Raw genomic sequence first — 22899 nt, 5'->3', positions numbered from 1 at the left:
GAAAAAAAAAATAAAACTACTTGAATAGAATAGTAGAAATGAATTTCAAAAAAGTACCAATATAAGTGTACTGAAATTTGGCCCTTTTTACCCATTTGTATTTGACTTCCGAATAGCATGTTGTGGATTCTTTTTTGTGTGGTTGGAAGAATATTTTATCTTTTTTTATTTTTAAATTGAATAAATAATATCAAATCTCCGTTTTTATCCCGTTTTTTGTCCCCCGTGAAGAAATAATTTTCAAAAAAGTACCTAGTAATACGTACTATTTGAAAATAATAGTTCATGGAATTGTTAGTGAGAAAATACATTTTGATAAAAAAGTACCAAAAAAGAAAACAATTTTGAGGCCTTAGGAATTCGAATTTCAAAAAAGTACCAAAAAGATTTCTAGTTTTTATTGATCTGAGCCAGATACATTCAATATAATATTTCTATGTTTATTTATGTAGGAGATATACATGTTAACAGAGGGTTCTACGGGGACTATTTTTAACCCATATGGCCACTTGAATTTTGAATTTCAAAAAAGTACCAAACACCTGTCGGCTCTTTTTTTGATTACAGGCGGACGCATTTAAAATATTATTTCTAAGTTTATTTGTTTTGGAGATATAGAGGTACAGGTTTTACCCGTTTTTGCCCCATTTGTCCCCCTTAACGACCGAATTTCCAAAAATCCCTTCTTAGTGGATCTACATATTGTAAAAGGAACCCATTACCCGAATTTCAAGTTTCTAGCTTTAGCGGTTTGGGCTGTGCGATGATGAATGAATCAGTCAGTCAGTCAGTCAGTCACGTTACTCTTTTATATATATATATATAAAAATGTTAAATATTTGTTATGCATATAAATTGTGGAAATTTTTCTATTTTAAAAAACAAAATATTTGTTATGATATTTACTTTGCCGTATGAAGATAATTATATTCTCTAATATGGATTATTTCTCCTGATATCGCATGCTACAAGTTTGTTTTGCTCTCTCACTCAATGAGTGTAAACGTATATACATGCGTATGTATGTTTGTAACATGAGTAATTTACACTCATTAAAATTGATATTACCATATATGGTAATAAATCTTGATTTGCATATCAATGGTTTTTTTTGTCTTTTTCTCTATAATGGTCAAACAAGTATAATTATTTAACTATCCCTTACACTCCTTCTTTACTTTCAATTTAATGCGCAAATTTTAATCCTAATACGCACTTTTAACTTGATTGACACTTTAAGAAGCCTCATTATCAAAGTGATATTAGTGGTATAAAGTCATACAAATTCTGAACGCATCTCTAAAAGTTTAAAAGTTAATATATTTAATTGTGAATTAATAATTTGTGACAATTATTCAGAAAGCATATATAAAACTTTAAAATTTAAAATTACTTAAAATACAATAAAACGTAGAAGTTTCGACATCAAGAAAAGTGCTCAATAGTTCTGGAAAGAATTCAAAAGATTTATACTATATCAGGTAAGAATCAAATTAGTGAATGCTAGACATGTGGTTATCATTAAATACTTCGTTTCTTTAGAGAAATCTTTTCCAAATTGGCTGTGGAATTTTCCGCACCCCAAATACTTAAAATTTTTGTGAAGACAGCGAGAAAAGACGCGAGGAATAGTTCCACGTGGATAAGATTTTCCACACCTGCATAGGATTTTCTTTAGACGCGTTATTCAGACCAGTGTTCATCATAGGATAGTCAAAACCAAATCCAACATGTGACCTGAATTGTTACATAAGTGTCTATTATTGCATAATCTAGCTAAAATCTAAAATGACCAACAACAAAATTAACTATATGGGGGATTTCATGTCAAGTGAACCAACTTTTGAAATCGATGTCTTCCGATCGGGATGAAATTTGCACCAAGGTTAGCTCTATTGGATAGTAACTCAGACACAATTTTTCAACAACATCGGTCGAGAACTCTCTGAGTTATAGGGGGTAAAATTTTGACAATTTGGTCAAACAGGGGTTTTTTCTTATCCATGTAACTTATTACCTATTGTTCTTAGCAAAATGTGTTCCAAATAGTATAGATAGCTATTTCTTCGATCTTTCGAAAAAAAATATTTAAAAAAAAAAATAAAAAATTTTTAATATTTTTTTTCCGAAATCAAAAACTTTTTTGACATTTTTTTAAAATACGCTATTTTTTTTTATTATTTTTTTTTTCTTAAAATAAAGTTTAGATATTTTCCTTGAACACCTACTTGGTCGCTTAGTGGGATGCGAGTGGGATATCTATCAAAATAAATATTTTGTAACTCAAAACATCAAATTTTTGACTTTTTTTGCAAAATCAAAAACTTTGTTGACTTTTTTTTTTCAAAATGGACCCTTTTTTAATTTTTTTTTTTAGGTCAAACAAAAGCTTAGATATTATCCTTGAAGACCCTTTTGGTCGCTTAGTGGGATGCGAGTGGGATATCTATCAAAATAAATATTTTTTAACTCAAGACTTAAAATTTTTTACTTTTTTTTTTGCAAATACGATTTTTTTTCCAAATGGGCCCTTTTTTTAAAATTTTTTTTGTAGTCAAAAGAAAGCTTAGGTCCATTCCTTTAAGATATTTTTAGTCCCTTAGTGGGATGCGAGTGGGATATCTATCAAAATAAATATTTTGTAACGCAAGACATACAATTTTTTAATTTTTTTTTGCAAAATCAAAATTTTTTTCCAATATGGGCCCTTTTTTAATTTTTTTTTTTTGCTCAAAAGAAAGCCTAGGTCCATTCCTTTAAGATATTTTTAGTCCCTTAGTGGGATGCGAGTGGGATATCTATCAAAATAAATGTTTTAACACAAAAATTGTATGTCTTGAGTTACAAAACATTTATTTTGATATATATCCCACTCGCATCCCACTAAGCGATCAAAACCATCTTAAAGGAATAGGCCTAAGCTTTCTTTATAGCAAAAAAAAAAATTACAAAAAGGGCCCATTTTAAAAAAAAGTCAAAAAAGTTTTTGATTTTGCCAAAAAATCAAAAATTGTATATCTTGAGTTACAAAATATTTATTTTGATAGATATCCCACTCGTATCCCACTAAGGGACCTAAAATATCTTAAAGGAATGGACCTAAGCTTTCTTTTGACTAAAAAAAAATTTTTAAAAAAGGGCCCATTTTGAAAAAAAATTCGAATTTGCAAAAAAAAAGTCAATAATTGAATGTCTTGAGTTACAACATTTTTATTTTAATAGATATCCTACTCACATCTTCCTAAGTGACAAAATAGGTCTTAAAGGAAAAGACCTAAGCTTTCTTTTGAGCAAAAAAAATTTTTAAAAAAAAGTCCCATATTGGAAAAAAATTTCGATTTTGCAAAAAAAAATTAAAAAATTGTATGTCTTGCGTTACAAAATATTTATTTTGATAGATATCCCACTCGCATCCCACTAAGGGACTAAAAATATCTTAAAGGAATGGACCTAGGCTTTCTTTTGAGCAAAAAAAAAAATTAAAAAAGGGCCCATATTGGAAAAAAATTTTGATTTTGCAAAAAAAAATTAAAAAATTGTATGTCTTGCGTTACAAAATATTTATTTTGATAGATATCCTACTCGCATCCCACTAAGGGACTAAAAATATCTTAAAGGAATGGACCTAAGCTTTCTTTTGACTACAAAAAAAAATTTTAAAAAAAGGGCCCATTTGGAAAAAAAATCGTATTTGCAAAAAAAAAAGTCAAAAATTGTAAGTCTTGAGTTAAAAAATATTTATTTTGATAGATATCCCACTCGCATCCCACTAAGCGACCAAAAGGGTCTTCAAGGATAATATCTAAGCTTTTGTTTGACCTAAAAAAAAAGATTAAAAAAGGGTCCATTTTGAAAAAAAAAAGTCAACAAAGTTTTTGATTTTGCAAAAAAAGTCAAAAATTTGATGTTTTGAGTTACAAAATATTTATTTTGATAGATATCCCACTCGCATCCCACTAAGCGACCAAGTAGGTGTTCAAGGAAAATATCTAAACTTTATTTTAAGAAAAAAAAAAAAATAAAAAAAAATAGCGTATTTTAAAAAAAAGTCAAAAAAGTTTTTGATTTCGGAAAAAAAATATTAAAAATTTTTTATTTTTTTTTTTAAATATTTTTTTTCGAAAGATCGAAGAAATAGCTATCTATACTATTTGGAACACATTTTGCTAAGAACAATAGGTAATAAGTTACATGGATAAGAAAAAACCCCTGTTTGACCAAATTGTCAAAATTTTACCCCCTATAACTCAGAGAGTTCTCGACCGATGTTGTTGAAAAATTGTGTCTGAGTTACTATCCAATAGAGCTAACCTTGGTGCAAATTTCATCCCGATCGGAAGACATCGATTTCAAAAGTTGGTTCACTTGACATGAAATCCCCCATATATTTAAAACTAACTAAACCTACCTATAAACTACATATAAAATTTGCTATATTAAAATACTAAAAATTTGCCTATACTAAACTAAATTTTTACTATTCTATCACTAAATTGAAATGTTTTTTTTTAACAAAATCCGAATCAAATAAATAATATTTTTATATTCATAAAATTTCATTATTAAAATTTCAAACAAATTAATTAGAATGTAAAATATATAAATTAATCTATTATTAAAATTTGTAAAAATGTAATCAAATCCTTAATTATAAACTTATTTTTTTTATGCAAAATTTAAACTTAATCTAATCTATTACTATATTATTATACTATTATCTATATCTAATACTTATTTCTAAAAATATATAACAAACCCTAAACCTATACAGAATTAAGTTAATTTAATATTATCTACTAAAATCAAAATGTGAAATTAAAAGTATTAATAATAAAATTTAAAAGAAAACATAAACTTAGAAATTAATAACAAAACTAAACTGAAATGAATTAAAATATAACTTTATTTACTACTTTTAATTTTCTTATTAATAATACAATGTAAATTATTAACTAAAAATTATTTTATACCAACATATTTTTATGAGTTTAAAGCTATCTTTTCTAATTTATAATTAATTATTTTATACCAATATATTTCTACGAGTGTAAAGTTATCTTTTCTAAATTCATATTTACATGCATAAGTAATTACAAATATTAAAAGGTTCTTTTTTTATATAAGCAACAACAACATCACCATCATCATGTATTGATTGCTGGGCCCTTCAGTCGAGACATCGAGAGATGAGTCAACAATAATAGTCATTTGTTGTGAGTAAATCATAAACCACCTTATTTTTGTAATTATTGTTTTACTCTTATTCATATTATAATTACTCTTATTATTATTTTTGTCCGATCAGTCAGTCCGATTCCATAGCGTTTCATACATAAATAATTGTACAAATATGTATGTTTGTCAATTTTAATTTTTTTCCTACACTATTTTTCATTCATTATATTTTGTTTTATTTATGAATGAATAATCATCTCTTTTTTTTTGTAAGATTTTTGTTTTGTTTATATTATGATTTTCTTATTTTATTTTACTTTTTATCCAATAAATATTTTCTATGATTGTTATTGTAAATTCAAATAATTAAATTTTAATTTCTTAAGTGCAAGGGAAGGATAGCCAAGGGTAAATGTTTCTTTTATGAATAAGTAATCATGTCTATTTTAGGGACAGAATTAAAATTCCGAGTACGTAATCTGTCAAGGCGTTTGACTCTTTATTAGTCAAGTAGGGTGGGAGAAATGTACTCCAATTGGCACAACATCTAGCTAACCCTTTTGTTTGTAAATTTCGTTTAAACGTTTTTAAATTTTTGTACATTTAATAAATATATTCTATGGTAATTTTTTGGCAAGGAGTATATTATATGTTATGCGTTAGGGAAACCGGGTTGAGAACCGAATATACCAATTGCTGAGCTAGCTGTAGATCTTGTTTTGCCCCTTAACTTTGTATTCCAACAAATAGTATATTTTTCTTATTGAAGCTGAATTTTGTTATTCTTTTGCTCATATACGACGCGTAACACAGTAGTACATCGGTTTTCCTCTAATGATTTACAATCGAATTATTTCCAAACTTCTTTAACTTGGTTGTAATCATCAATATCTTTTTGGCAAATTACATTATTTAAGCTTATCAGTACTATTTAAATAATTATATGGAAAAACTCCTTTCCTCATTAGTAATGAAAACTGTTTTATATCTGGAAATATTGATTTAACTGTTAGTCCAGAGTCCAGACTTGATGACATAAATCTAAACGAATCTAAAAATCGAATTTCTATATTTTCATTTTCCGCTCTAATAATTTTTGATAGAGATATGTACAACTCTTTATTAAGTGGGATAATATTTATTTTACCATTTTCAATTAAATTAAGTTCCTTTATGAATAAATGACAATCATAAGAAGAAAAGTTATGAAATATAACAGGAAAAAATTTTGGAAATTGATAATTTAAATTACATATGTTGTGTGATGGTCCTCTATATTTTCCACTTAAATGACAATGATCATTTACCTTCACCGAATAAATACCAAAAAAGGTTTGAGAAATGAATAACCTTTTCAACAGAAAAAATTATATTATTAGAAAAATATATTTATCCCAAACCATATCAAAAAATTATTCTCCCATACAGATTCTAAACACAAAATTTATACCCAAAACTCAATTTTTTTTTGAGAGAAAAAAATTTCAAAACACACTCCCATAGAGATAGTAAATATCAAATTTATTATCCCAAACTCAATTTTATATGAGAGAAAAAAATTCTCTGAGTTAGTATCCCCATATTACTACTACTAAAAAGTGATATTGGTTTGGAAAAAGAAATCTGAGAAAACTGTTTACCCGACTTTTTCCCTTTAAGGTTAAGATTTTTGTCTATAATGTTTCTATTTTCAACACCAATAGAATTCAACTAATATAATTCTCCATTGGTGAACAAACAATTTTGAAAATAAAACCATTTTTTAAATATGAAAATAAACGAAGTGATGTAGTCAAAGGGTTTTGATTCCTGCTTTGTAATCGAACAACATGTTTTCGAAACTCAATGGCGGCACAATAATTTTTATTAAAAAATAAATAAAAGTACACAATATAAAATAGGGAAAAAATAATTTGAAAAAAGTACCAAATTAGGTGTACTGAAGTTTTTCCCCTTGTTACACGCTTGTTATCGAATTTCAAATAGTGGGTTAGTTTTTGAAGGATTTTAGGATTGTCTGTTTTATTTTATAAGTTTGTTAATGTTAGATAATAAATGTCCTGTTTTACCTATTTTTGGGCCCTTTTCTGTCCTTCGTGAAGAAATAGTTTTCAAAAAAGTACCTATTACTTATCAGTAATACGTACTATTTGAAAATACTAGTTCATGGAATTTTTATTGAGAAAATACATTTATAAAAAAAGTACCAAAAAAGAATAGAAGTTTTAGGCTTTAGGAATTCTAATTTCAAAAAAGTACCAAAAACATTTCTAGTCTTTATTGATCTAAGCCAGATGCATTTAACATAGTATTTCTATGTTTATTTATGTAGGGGATATACATGTTAACAGAGGGTTTACCCCATATGACAACTTGAATTTCGAATTTCAAAAATATATCAGACACCTGTCGGACGCATTTAAAATTTAATTGCTATGTTTATTTGTTTTGGAGATATAGAGGTACAGGGTTTACCCGTTTTTGCCCCATTTGTCCCCCTTAACGACCGAATTTCCAAAACTCCCTTCTTAGTGGATCTGCATGTTGTAAAAGGAACCCATTTCCCGAATTTCAAGTTTCTAGCTTTAGCCGTTTGGGCTGTGCGATGATGAATGAATCAGTCAGTCAGTCACGTTACTCTTTTATATATATATTAGGTTAATTTTAGACGGGGAACTGTTCGAATAATTTGAAATTGCCGATTTTCAAATAACAAATAAACCGTCGATTAACCGATTAACCGAAATTACTTTTTTTTTGCACTTTACAAATTTTTTTTGTATTTATTTTTCCGTTTCAATTCAAATACAAATTAAAATTAGATATTTTTTGAACATCCAATAAACATGATTTGTGAGTATGTACCAGAGAACGGATTGAATGCTCTATTTTGTGCTTTTGAATGCATTCACAAAAAATGAGCCTTTTGTTGACAATATTTATTATTCATAAAATGGAGTGCAACGAAAAATGATGCATGTATTGCTTGTCTTCTATAAAAGTAAACTGACACTCCCAAAAGCAACGAATACTTAACGAATGGTGTGAATGGTTATAATGCTGATAGAATGAATTTACATACATGTTAAAAGTTTTACTGTTAAACTTGTGTAACTTAACATACTGGTGTTGCACAGTGGAATAGAAAAAAAATAGGGGGAAATAAATCTGTAACTTGTAGACGCTTCGTCCGATTTCAATAAAAGTTTACTTGCACAAAGAGGAAATATTGTCGAGTTTAAGTTTTGAGTTTTGACCTCGTGGGACCACCCAGATTCGCGGCCAGGGGTCCCCAAAGTAGGACACCTCTGGTATGTTACATTATTAAAACGATACTGTTTCTTCGTTTGGGTTCCGATTTCCAAAAAATTACATAAAAAAGTAGCTACTAATTATCTCTTATAACTTAGGAGATATTCGCATTTTAAAATTAAATTTTCAAAATGTTTACCCACCCTACTCCAGTTTTTTGATAATATCGGGACTAAATAAATGTATATGTTAAACAAAAAAACAATTGTTTAAAAATCATGACCGTCTTCAATGTTATACGCATTTTAATTTAAAAAATTTAAAATACTAATTCCGTAAGATTCTGTATGTTCACAAACTACATATGTATGCATACAAATGTCAACGAATACTTAACGTAAATACTTATAAATATATTTAAATATTGATTTAAACAGCCAAAAAAAAAAAACAACTGTTTGTTAATGCAAATATTAACAATCAGAAAAAAAACAAAGCAAAAGTAAAAAAAAACAACATAAATAAATAAAACCCTAAATAAAGAGTGTAGTGTTTGTGTGTTTGTGTATGAGTTTCTCTTACTCTCCAACAAGTGAAAGGAAGCTCAGCAGCAATGGAAATAATGCATACATTGTTGTGAGCTCTCCATACAACAATAATAATACATATGATCCAAAAGATCAATTATTTAAGTGTAAGAACAACAACAAACGAGAGATCTCCACTCTCTAGTGCGAGAAAACAAAACAATTGTGTAGAAGACAACATAAAATAAATTATAGAAAAACAAACAACAAGTCAAATGGTTGCTGAAAATAGTAATGCTACTGTGATCAATGTCACAAATAGTAGTAATGAAAATATTAACTCTATAAAAACCGGTGATGATAAGCAAAATCAATCGAGTTTTACATTAAAAAATACTGGTGCCATACCAAAAAATACTCGAAGTATAGTGAAAAATACGGGAAAATCCTAACAGGAATGGACCAGTCCTAGGACATCAAAATTGGAACCAAATCCAAAACAGGCGAAGAAAAATCCGGTAAGTCAAAATCGTTTTGCAATTCTTGACAATCAAGAAAGTAACGAAAAACCCGCAAAGCCTGTAAAAGACTATAAGCCACCTCCCCTATATTTGCGCGAACCTACTACAAATGTTTTGGTGAACAAATTGTCCCAACTTGTAGGTAAGGAGAATTTCCACGTGGTCTCTCTACGTAAAGGAAATATTCAAAAGACAAAGGTACAAACTTATTCGGAAAAAAATGTCAGAATGATTGTTGATAATTTCGATTCCGAGAAAAGAAACTATTATACATATCAACTGAAAAGTGAAAAAGGTTTGACAGTAGTCATCAAAGGTATAGATAGTTCTGAGCTAGGGATGCCAAACGGGACTGGGTTTTACAAATCCCGGGATTCGGGATTTTAGAAATGTAAATCCCGGGATCCCGGGATTTTTCGGGACCCCGGGATTTTTCGGGATCCCGGGATTTTTCGGGATTTCGGGATTTTTCGGGACTTCGGGATTTTAGTTAAACGTCAAAAACATCAAATTCAACAATAAAAACTATTATTTCATTAATATATTTAAGTAAAAACATAAATCAAAAACTAATGCGTTAAATTAAAATAAAATGGTCCATGATTTCCCCTAGCTCCATACAATTGTCCCCCGGAGTACTGTTTGAGCAGTCATAAATATCTTGATTATGCGGCAATCCTTATAAAATTTTGCACAAAATAAGTTGTAAGTACTCTGAAATTATACTGTAAAGTACTGCGGAAATCGGACTACATTTGCCCCTAGTCCCCTTTAGAAAATAACTTGAACATAAATTTCGTAAAAGTGTAAATTGTGTAAAAGCCTGTTAATGCAAGGGAGACGTGCTGCTCTCCGATTCAAATGAAAAAATCTGGCTGCGTTTGGATTTGAAGCGAGATTAGTATTATAAAAAATATGCTGAATTTAGTATTTTGGGTGCTTCAAAAATCTTCCTAAAATATCAAAAATCTCATAATATTTCGGGATTTGTTAATCCCGAAAAATCCCGGGATTCTTTTTCACAAATCCCGGGATTCGGGAAATCCCGATCCCGAAAAATCCCGGGATTTTCGGGATTGGCATCCCTATTCTGAGCCAACTGATGCACAGTGGTTTAGAAACTTTTTTTTTGGAAATAATTCGGTATCTCGGGAACTATTGGAGATATTATTACAAAATTTCACATGGTTAGAGCTGAGGTGTTTTTGAGTTGAATTACATTTGTTCAGCTTCCTAGGGGTAATACGGGCCAGTTTGTGCCCCCTCAAAGTTGGTCACCTCGGGTCTCAAAATTTTTAAAAAAAATGTAATAATATCTCCAATAGTTCCCGAGATACCGAATTATTTCCAAAAAAAAAAAAGTTTCTAAACCACTGTGTGATATTAAAAAGGCGCTAGAGTCTGAAGGCTTTGAAGTGAAGTCCATTCACAACATAATAAATAAGAATAAAATTCCTCAACCAATTTTTAGAGTTGAAATCACTTTCAACTCTTCTCAATTAAAGAAAAAGGGTGACACTCATCCAATATACGGTTTAAGATATCTTCTTAATCGTAAAATAATTGTAGAAGAACCAATTAAGCGCAAAGGTCCACCTCAGTGCCTTAATTGCCAAGAGTTCGGTCACACCCGAACATTCTGCAAATTACCTTCTGTATGTGTAAGATGTGGAGATATTCATAAAAGTCAAGAATGCCCCCACTCAAAAACAGATAATATAAGGAAATGTAGTAACTGTGGTCAAAATCACACCGCAAACTACCGTGGATGCCCAGTATTCCTACGCATACAGGAATCAACGAAGGCAAGAAGACCTTTACATGCTCAATATACGTCTTCTAACTTTCCAAGCCTTCCTGATGCTTCTAGTGCTCAATATAGAAGTATCATAAAAAACAATAATCAAAACAAATCGTATGCCCATACGACAAATGAGGGCTCAGTTACCCAAATGAAAACAAACACTGATGCTTCTAGTGCTCAATATAGAGGCATCATAAATGATAATTATCAAAACAAATCGTATGCCAATACGACAAATGAGGGTTCAGTTACCCAAATGAAAAGAAGCAATGGAAATAATACCCCATTATTTTCATATGCACATGCATTAAAAGAGGGTGTACCAGTACCCGACACTCAAAGCTCTATTGAGAATCTAATTCAAACCATGAACAGTTTCATGACGAACATGCAAAATATGTTTCAACAATTGATGCAGAATCAAAGCATGCTCATGCAGATCCTGCTAAATAAAAAATGAATTCTCTAAGAATTTGTTTTTGGAATGCTAACGGCCTTAGCCAACATAAGAATGAAGTACAACAATTTCTCCACCTTCAGGAAATTGATGTACTACTCGTTTCTGAAACACACTTTACCATAAGGAACTGTTTCAGAATTAACGGATGCTATACTTATGATACAAAACATCCAAGTGGTAGAGCTTGTGGTGGAACAGCTATATTAGTGAGAAAGGATATTAGGCATTTCCCAATGCCAGAATATAAAACGGATCACATCCAGGCCACATCTATAAATATACCTGATGGTAGAGTTACAATATCTTCAATATATTGCCCTCCTAGGTATATTATTAATCGTGAGCAGTTTCTCGAATATTTTAGGACTCTAGGTCCAAGATTTATAGCAGTGATTACAATGCAAAACATACATTTTGGGGCTCTCGCCTTATTACTCCTAGAGGGAGGCAACTGTTAGAAGCAATATCGTCTAACAGACTAGATGCCATATCTAGTGGCCAACCTACTTATTGGCCTACAGACCTCAATAAGATTCCCGATCTAATTGACTTCGCTGTAATCAGGAATACAAAACGAGAATTTATTTCAGTGATCCCTTCGCTGGACCTCGCCTACAGTTTTAACGTTATTAGCAGTTCCAAGTAAATTGGAAAACTCTTACTCTTGTTTCCCTAACAAGAAAACGAACTGGTTAAAGTATAAAATGTATGTTAGCTCACACTTGCCACAGAACATCTCATTGGAAAATGAGTATGAGATACAATCCGCTGTCGATATATTTACAGACATTTTAACAAACGCCGTTAAAGTGTCCACGCCCCCAGTCACCCTGGGGAATTACAGACATTCAAAATGTCCTAAAAACATTGAGTCTATTATCAAAGAAAAGAAAACACTCAGACGTCAATGGCAACAATCGCGATCTCCGAACGTAAAGGCTAAACTTAATCAGTGCCAAAGAAGACTTCACGTCGCCTTAAAGATTAATAAAGAATCTAACCTGAGAAATTATCTTAGAAACTTAGACCCTACTAAGAACACAGAATATAGTCTCTGGAAAACTGTGAAAAATATGCAATGCCCTATTGTATATGAGTCGCCCATACGCCTTCAGAACGGAGAATGGGCAAAAAATACTTCAGAAAAAATCGAAGCATTTGCCAATCACTTGGAGAATGTATTTACCCCAAATGATACAAATTCATATATTAGAGATAATGTCATAAATAATATGGTGCCAGCCCCACTAAAATTCCAAGAAATATCCAATACTACGTATTGGATATTTCCCATCCTCATAGAAAATATCTGATATAGTTATGATACCGAAACCGGGAAAAGATGTCATCATACCGTCCCATCCCATTAGCCTATTGTCAATATTCTCAAAACTTTTTGAAAAGTTGTTACTTGAGAGACTTATAGTGCACCTTGACGAAAATTGCATTATTCCTGACCAATTTGGTTTCAGAAGGAAACATAGTACTATCGAACAGGTACATCGGATAAATACACTTATTCGGAAAACCTTCGAGAGCAAGCAGTATTGTTCCGCATTATTTATTGAGATATCTCAAGCCTTCGATAAAGTCTGGCACGATGGACTAATACACAAAATTACTACCTGCGAACGTACATAAACTGCTTAAAAATTACATACAAGAAAGATCTTTCCAAATCAGATCAAAGGATGTGATCTCAACACGTCGAAAAATATCCGCTGGTGTACCACAGGGAAGTATTCTAGGGCCGTTCCTATATATTTTATATACTGCAGATATGCCCACGAGCGCACTGATTCACACATCTACATTTGCGGATGATACCGCTTTTTTAAGTACACATGAAAACCCCGTAATAGCTTCTGAACAACTCCAGTCTCACATCGGCGATTTGGAAAAATGGCTGGACAAATGGAAAATTAAGGTCAATGCAACAAAATGTATTCACGTTACATTTACTTTAAGACGAGAAAGTTGCCCTTCCATACAGATAAATAATATCAAAATCCCAGAACAGAGCCATGTGCGATATCTCGGTATCCATCTTGATCGCCGTTTAACATGGTCCCACCATATTGAAGCCAAGGTTACGCAAATAAAATTGAAGTCAGTCCAACTGTACTGGTTAATTGGCCCACGGTCTGCTCTAGACTTGGAATACAAAGTGCTTTTGTACAAAACAAGTATAAAACCGATATGGCTATACGGCATTCAGCTATGGGGAACAGCCTCCTCATCTAACGTTCAAAAATTGCAAAGAAAGCAGTCAGCACTGTTAAGGACAATAACAGGTGCCCCATGGTACATTCGCAATAGTAATATCCATAGGGATCTCAATGTCCCCATAATACGCGAGGAGATCAAACTCTCCAGTCTAAAATACATTTCAAAACTAATGGATCATCCAAACCCCCTCGCCAGGGAGTTGAGTCATAGACGACTGAGGCGATTGGAAACACTGGATCTGGCCAGATAATCATTTAACGAGCACTCATGTTGGACATTGCAGCGGCAATAACAACTTTAGTTTTAGTTTAGGTTAAGATTTGAATACTTATTTGTAAATTTCTAAAAAGAAAGATTCAATAAAGAAAAAAGATACTGAAAAAAAAAATACTTAACGAATGTTGTGAATGTTTTTAGTTTCTTTCATATGGCAATCAGAAAAACAAATGTGTATACGCATAGCTCGGCATTTTTTTGTTATTGTCAATGCTTTCAATCCGTTCTCTGGTATGTACAAGGTCTATTAATAAGGTATGTGCAACTCTACAACAATTCAAAAACAAAAAGAAAAATAGACATTTTGTTTATGTAAAACTATTACTTTTAAAAACTTGTAACGAGAGAGCAAGAGAGTGTTAAAAGTGACAGTTCGTAGATAGAGAACATTATATTTTTTACTGGACATTTTTTGTCCAGTAAAAAATATCAACATAAAAAATATGTTTAAAACATATTGTTGCAAATGTAAACAAAAAAGTTGAAAATTATCACAATTTATAAGTCTTGCAAAGAAAAGAAGTAAAATAACACAAAACAAACGTTTTAAATTGAGTTATAATAAAATAAAACTTATTTTTACAAATTGTTGTTCGCGTACTTTTTTGGATATTTTTTAGATTGAGAGTAAATGTATTTTTACGCTCTAAATTAAAGCTACTGGATCATTTTTACTGGAAAGTACGCGAACACACTTAATATAGGCCCTAATTTTGTAAATCACGTCACCAAAGTGATATTTATATGGAAAGCAAAAACAAAATTTCAAGAATTTTAAAAAATTGTTTTTGTTTTATATACAAAATTTTCAAATTATGAAAGGCAAATCAACGTTTGAATTTTGGTGCGTTTGTTCTGTTAAGAATTTGTATATAAAACAAAAACAAATTTTTAAAATTTTTTAAATTTTGTTTTTGCTTTCCATATAAATATCACTTTGTGAAGTGATTTACAAAATTAGGGCCATAATTTTCTTTTCAATAACATTCATATTACATAGTTTTTTTTTAAATATATGAAATTCATGAATAACACGCAATTTACACGATGATTTTTTTCATGTTTGCCCAGACGTCTGTTTTCATGTTTGTCGATGATTGGTGGTGCGCGGGGTAGAGAAGAATGGGGGGTAAGAAAACAAACATGATTTCGGTTTTTCATGTTTCTTTTTGACATTCCTCGTATTCGTATTCTTCTTATTATGTTTTATAATTTTTCGTTTGTTAAAGTGAAAACATCATTTATATTAAAAGAGACATTTTTTTTTAAAGTTAAATCAAACATTTCTTCAATTATTTCATCACATATTTTGAATTTACTTCTAAAAAACAATTTAAAAAACATTTCTTCAATTATTTCATCACACATTTTGTATTTACTTTTAAAAAACAATTTAAAAAATTATCCAACTTATTTTGCACAATCAAATAAGATGTTTTCGTTTAAAAAAAATATTACGAATAAACAACTAAAGAGAATCAACAATTAAATGTCAAAAACAAGACAAACATAATTTCATGTAAAAAATCACCGTGTAAATGGTCATGATTTTTTGGAAGATTCTCGAAAAAACAGACGTCTGAAAAGTCTTAATGTAAATTGCGCCTAATTAATAAAAATATGAAAAAGAAGGCTAAACTAATAATGGCTTCACAAAAACGTGGAGGATATCTGGAGAATAATGAGGAGGATATCAGTAATGAAATAATAACAAATTGAAAAGACAAGATATGAGACGCAAACAGGCAATAGATATATTCAACTATCTGAATGGCTGTATCAACAGAATGTTTTCTTTGGCAGAAATCTGCGCCAGAAACACAATTGTCACAAAATCCATATTTTTTTGTTTGTGAAATTTCAGTTTTACTTTTATTACTATTTTAAGTTTTTAATTTATTTTTTCAGTTTTCAGTTTGTTTTTATTAGAACTTTTATAGAATTTAAAAAGAATTTCAATACTTTACAAAAGTAAACAAATTTTGACAAGCACAGTATGTAAATACAAAGGGGCAAAAAATTAACACCTGATTAGTTGCACAGACCTTATTAATAGACCTTGAGTATGTATAACAACTGACATATTTAATTTACATGTCTTTGAAACTTTGTTTGTATTTACATGTATAGACGAAACCTTTTTTTGAATTGAGTCTTTTATCATAACTAAACGAAACTATTAAATTAATTAAAATCTAATACAATCCAAGGAATATTCTTTATCATGCTTTTGATTTCTCCAACATATCAGCGAGAGAGTTTTTTTCCAAGAAAAGTTTTATGAAATCTAAAGAAAAAAATTGTTCAAATTATATTCTTTTTATAAAAGATTATTTCAGAAGATCTCTCTAAAACCCTAAAAAACTCACATATCGCTCATTTGTTGCAACAACGTCATAATTCAAAAAAAGTCGTTTCCAAAAAAAATGTCTTTGAATATTTTATGACATTTTACTATTTCTTAAATAAATTTCAACAAATCATGCGATTTCAGAAATATAAATAGTAGATGTTAATATCTTTCTAATCTGTATTTAACCCAAATTTTTACTTATGAAATATACGAGAAAACACGAATTTTAATTTTGATGTTTACAACAAAAAAACACTCTCACACAAAAAATAATAGACTTTTTTGAAAACTATATTAAAGATTATAGAACAGCGCATATTTTGTATTACTCAGTTAATAAAACACGGATTTTTAGTTATGACGTGGTTGCAGCAAATAGGCTATATGTTTACAAAAATGATCTTAAATACTTTATTTGCTGTTTTTTATGTTTTTGTACACAAAATTCGTTGTTGTATTTTCAATTTAAAAAGAAAATAGAAATTATTCGGTCAATCGTATAATTTTAAATTAACCGATTATTAAGCGAATAAATCTAAACCTCGATTAATTATTTGCTCGATTAACCGATTAACCAGATACCTGATTAATTGAATACCCTAATATATATAGATGAAAGTTATTTATGTTGAATTTTATGTCCATACCAACATTTTTGGGAGATTTATGCATATTAAGGTGATTTTCGGAAGCGGGTCTTATATGGGAGTTATGACTAATTATAGACCGATCATAATAAAATTTCGTGAAATGAATTCCTTGTATAAAAAACTTATTTGCAGCGAAATAGATTAAATATTTATGACCGATAAAGTCCAATGTGGGGGCTAGTTGAAATAATGGACCGATTTCAGCCAGTTTCAAAACGTTATGTACCAAATTTTATCGTCAAAATTGCGACCTGTACTTTGCACTCAAGGTTTACGTGGACAGACGGACGGACATCGTTTAATCGACTCAGAAAGTGATTCTAAGTCGATCGGTATACTTTACAAACATCTGCACAAGCGCATTATACCCTCCCACTATGGTTGTGTAGGGTATAAATAGTAGTGTTTTTTTGCATAAATGATCTATGTGCTTTATGAGAAACCTTTTTATTTACATATTTTTGGTAATTATTCGAACTTTTTTTTTATATATATAATTTGAAAGTAAATTTTAAATTAGGCTTAAGTTCATTTTTATTATAATTTATTTGTAATAATTCAAAGAATATCACTGAATACTAAAATTTTAGACAATTGGCAAATTGGAATGCATTTTCTACCCTGCCAAGGGCGTCATCAACAATCTTCATTGTCAAGGTCTGTTTGTAAATATCATCTATTTAACTTACTATTATTAGGAATTAGAATATGGGAAGCCTAATTCATATTTATATTATTTGTAAATTAGACGAAATTTCAAATATTTTTATTATATATGTGTATTCTTATTATTACAAGTTTATCATTTATTAGTGTTGCTGTAGTCAACCTTTGGTTAACAATTCAGCTATGTATGATTTTGTGTTTTTCTTTCTTTTCTCCTTGGTGTTGATTCGTTGAATCAAACTGGAGATTGGAAACTGATTTCAGTCTTTTACTGTGCATGTGTATATTTTATTTATAGATTTTTGGTAATTATTCAAACTTTTTTTTTTATATATATAATTTGAAAGTAAATTTTTAATTAGGCTTAAGTTCATTTTTATTATAATTTATTTGTAAAAATTGAAAGAATATCACTGAATACTTCATATCGTATTAACTGCATATTTTGAAATGTTTGGAACTTTTCTCCTTTTGTATTGAAATCTCTTTTAAGACTTTTGGATGAAATAAAAAATATATTTAAATACGAAATATATTTGGGTTTAATCCGATTTTTTAAAATATTGAAAATAAAAAATCGCGCGATTTTTTATTTTTTACACAATTTTTCGCCAGCGCCGTCTGGTTACAAATCATTACAGTAATTTACAATTCAATATTTCAATTAAACTTGTTTTAAGTTAAACCTTATAGCTCTTATTAAAAAAGTTAAAGTTATTTAAAATTAAAATCTTTAGAAATTTAGAGAAAAATAGAAAAATACTTTTTAACTTACTAACATACAACTCAAATCTTATTATGCTCATTGCAGAGGTATGGCCCTTAATATTCCTGCAAGATCTTCGCATTCGTCCTTAATTATATTAAGAGCCTTTAACTCCTTATACAATTCTTCTTCGTTCTTGTGGTTGTGCTCAACATAATTCTTGGCAAGTAAACAGTTACCAGCTGTTAGCACACTTACTCTTGCCTTGCCAGTTTTATTCCGGTACTCTTATTTACTGGTACTATTGTATACCGACTTTTTGACATTCTGAACCAAAAAAGTCATTCTGAACCCAGTTTCAATTTCAAAATAAATTTTTATTCTTTACAACTTTCATTGCACTGCGAAATTATCACGATCTTAACTTTGCGAAATTATCACTTCAACTTTTTTTTGTGAATGGTAAATGGTTGTTAATATATCGGGACATAATTAACAGATTTTAAGTTTTCTTTATATATTAAAAAATTAAATTATCTCTCAAAATTTATATTGGGGACTTATTTCATAATGATATTTTGGGGTATTATTTCATATGAAATAATCCCCCAATTCAAAAAATGAAATAGTATCCCAAAAAATTAAATAACCCCCCCTAGCTCTCTGTACTAATTTTTGGGGGGTTATTTCATTTTATTTTTGGGGGATTATTTCGTGGGGGGTGATCTCATGCCGCCGATAAGGGATTATTGACATTATAATAAGGGTGTTATCTAGTGGATCGCAGAATTAATTGTTAATATTCATTTCAAAAATTCTTTGTGTTGGAAAAATTAAATTTTTATTACAAGAAACACAAGAAAAAGATAAGCTGAATTTTTAACAAACTATAATCAATTGTAATTTTTCATTTTTCAAAGCAAAAGAATTTGAAAGACATTTTTATATTAATAAATTCTAAAATACATATCGAGCCCTTAGCGCCAAATTATAGTAAGCGACATTTTCAACATTTTTTTTATTGCATAAATTAAAATTTTATGGACCGACTCATGTTTTAGCGTTCTCAGAATATCAAAATTGTTAATAACTTCAAAATTATAGGGGGTAAGATTTTATCGTAAGTCAATGTTTACATTTTACAGTAAACGAATTTTATCGTAAGCGACACACAGTGGTATAGAAAAAAAGAGGACATCATGGGACCACCAGGGGCGCGACCAAAAATACCTACAGATATAGATTCTTTTCATCGAGCGCTACAAAATACCTAGTCGTGGCTATCAATTACCTCTTATAGCTTAGGATATATTCGCATTTGAAAATTAAATTTTCAACAGTTTTACCCAGCCTACTCCAGTTTTTTGATAACAGCGTATCCAAATATTTTACGATTTTCTCCAGTTTTCCTTCATTAGACTAACAACATATGTATGTGTCAAATAGAAAAAGAAGTGTTTATTTTATATATATAAAGAAGTGCCGATTTTTCGCTAATTTTTTGGGAAAAAAATACTTTTTTTCTTTTTAAGTTATCGCAAAAAATTCTAAGAGGATGTATACGGAATTTATACTTTCTGAAAACTAACTTTTCATAAAATATTTTAATTGAAAAAAAATTAAAAAATTTTGTTACCGAGGGGACCAGGTCCATTCAAAAAACACCTATTTTTTTATGTAAAATTAAAATTTAGGACAAAAATTTTCAAATCGCATATTCGATATCAAAATATAGTAACCGATTTTAGATGGCCCAATACTCAGACCCTGGTATGGATATTATAGCCAAAATACTAAAAATTCCCTTTTTGGGATTTTTCAAGAATTTTTTGGCAATTCGTTTTTATTTTTCCATTTTGAATAGAAAATTTTACATAACTGTGAAATTTCATTAAAAACTATTCATAAATAACAATTTTATTTCAATTCGAAAAATTTTTATCTATGCAAAAATTCAATAAAAAACTTTTTTTGTCATATTTTTCAATAAAGTATTCCATGAATTTTTAATTGTCAAAAGTTATAAATATTTTTGAAAAATAGACAAATGGATTGAACGAAATTATATTATATCGCATCATAACATTTTTAATTTTATGTATAAATTTCAAAATAATCGAAAAAACCTTTTCCTGTAAAATTTGTGTTTTGTCGCTTACGATAATTTGGCGCTAAGGGCTCGATATGTATGTACATATATATAACAATTTTTTCTAATTTGATTTGTTTCTTTGTAAGTAATTAATATTCTTAATTACCTCGTTTCAGGAGCATGAAAAAACATGTATTGTTGAAGACGATGACGTTATATTGTGTGACACTCCAGAACTGTGTGATAATCAGCAAATGGAAGATAACAACTTGGAAGACAATAAACAACGTATAGGATTTTTGTTAAATTTTAATTTACAATATAAGTACAATAAAATAAATTGCGAAAATGATAGGAGTTGCGAAAGTAAGACAATGCCATCAGAAATACTGCAAAAAGAAAGTCAATTTATGATAATTGATAAAAAAAAACGCATATCCAGAAGGAATCGTGCCGTACATTCAGTATCGCGTTGTCCAACAATTCCTTTATCTTCTCCTGCTGGCCAGCTCTTATTAAGAACAACTAAAACTATCATTAGTCCCGAGTATCTGATTGAACGGCTGGATCGCATTGAACGATTTTGCCATGCTCCTCTAGTGTTAACCTCACGAGCAAAATTTTTGGAAAAGAAAAATTCAGCATTTTCTTCTCATTGCACTTTTAAAAAACCACAGGAGTACAGTACACATTTATATATTTTCCCACGCCGGCAGTTTTCCCAAAAAAGACGAATGGAGAATATTTTACTTATTAATTCTACTCTGTTAAGAAGATGTCGCCCAATTTCTGTAAGATTAAAGAAAATTTCCGATCTAAATAATAAGCAGTGTGCATCCTCTAGTAATAAATTAAATATAAAACTTACTCGCGACAATTCCCGCAGTTCCAACTGGAAAATATCTTCATGTCCGTCTACAGAGATAATAGTAGATACAATTGATTTATGTACCTCCGACGAAGAAGACAATCAAATTAACTTTTGTGCTTCAAGCCTTTCGTATATTGCTAAGAGTAGTAGTGTCGAATCAGACATTAACTCAAACAACAATAATAATAAATCTAGTATAAATCCATTAGCAATACATTCATCAATAACGGAAATTAGAAAACATATAAATTTTTCTATGGAATCACCTTTATTTAACAATAGTTTAAATACTTCACATAACGGTATTGCAAATTACAACAGTACCTCATGTTTATTGCAAATTGTTTCCAAAAATGAGAGTAAAACAAAGGAGTTGGAAAGAAAAAACAATAGTATTAATAAATCTGTTGCCAATAATGAAGATACTGGAATACAAGTTACAAAGCCCTTTCGACCGTCTGTATATATACTCTCCAATTGCTCCACAACAACGCCTCTAACAACAACAAACCAAAATTTAAATACTAACAACGATGGAGATATTCAAATAAGTAATAAATGTAAATCCATAGCAAATAACACAACATATGCTGCATCGGAAAATTGTCTAATATCTCAACATAATGTAAATATAGTTTCAAATATCGAAGATAACTCGGTAGCAAAAACTGACCTTTCAAGTTCCAATACACTTATTATACAAGATCACGAAAATAGATCATTACCATTGCTATTACACAAGAATCGTATAGTTTCAATAGATTTAACATCTTGAACTATCAACAAATATATTTCTTATTCTCATCATATCCATTTTATTTAAGTTTATTTTTTATTGTCAATATGTATGTATTTATCAAGGCCTTATAAATAACTTAAGTTTTTCACTGTGTAAGTTATATTAGAATATAATTTTCCCCAATCTTTAAAGACTAATTTTTAATAATTAAACTGTGCAACAAAAATAGTCACCTGAATGAGCCCAACGCACAGTGGTATGAGAATAAAAAAAGAAATAAATCTGTAACTTCTAAACCCTTACGCCGATTTGAATGAAATTTCAAATGGATTTGGACCTCATGAGCCCACCAGGAGCGGGACCAGGGGTTCCCAAAGTAGGACACCTCGGGTATGTTCATTTTTTAAAATGATCCTATTTCTTCGTCGAGCACTACATAAAACTTCGTCGTAGCTATCAATTATCTCTTATAGCTTAGGAGATATTCGCATTTGAAAATTTAATTTTCAACATTTTTACCCACCCTACTCAAGTTTTTTTGGTGACCGCAGTTCCAAATATTCCCCGTTTTTATAAAT

The 22899-nt window shown here is 29.8% G+C and overlaps 1 protein-coding gene across 1 annotated transcript in view; it reads left to right on the top strand.

Moving 5' to 3' along the window:
* ova (ovaries absent) overlaps positions 1-22602 on the top strand; it is a 391912-nt gene extending 369310 nt beyond the window's left edge. Inside the window, exon 5 of the mRNA XM_065501742.1 lies at positions 20888-22602. Coding sequence (XP_065357814.1) covers positions 20888-22357 — 1470 coding nt within the window. The 3' untranslated portion in view covers positions 22358-22602. The remainder of the gene's footprint in view (positions 1-20887) is intronic.
* Positions 22603-22899: the final 297 nt, after the last annotated feature.

Source organism: Calliphora vicina, chromosome 2, assembly GCF_958450345.1.
Source record: "Calliphora vicina chromosome 2, idCalVici1.1, whole genome shotgun sequence".
Classification (NCBI taxonomy): domain Eukaryota; kingdom Metazoa; phylum Arthropoda; class Insecta; order Diptera; family Calliphoridae; genus Calliphora; species Calliphora vicina.
The sequence above is the reverse complement of the archived record's forward strand: the minus strand, read 5'-3'. Positions and strand labels throughout refer to the sequence as shown.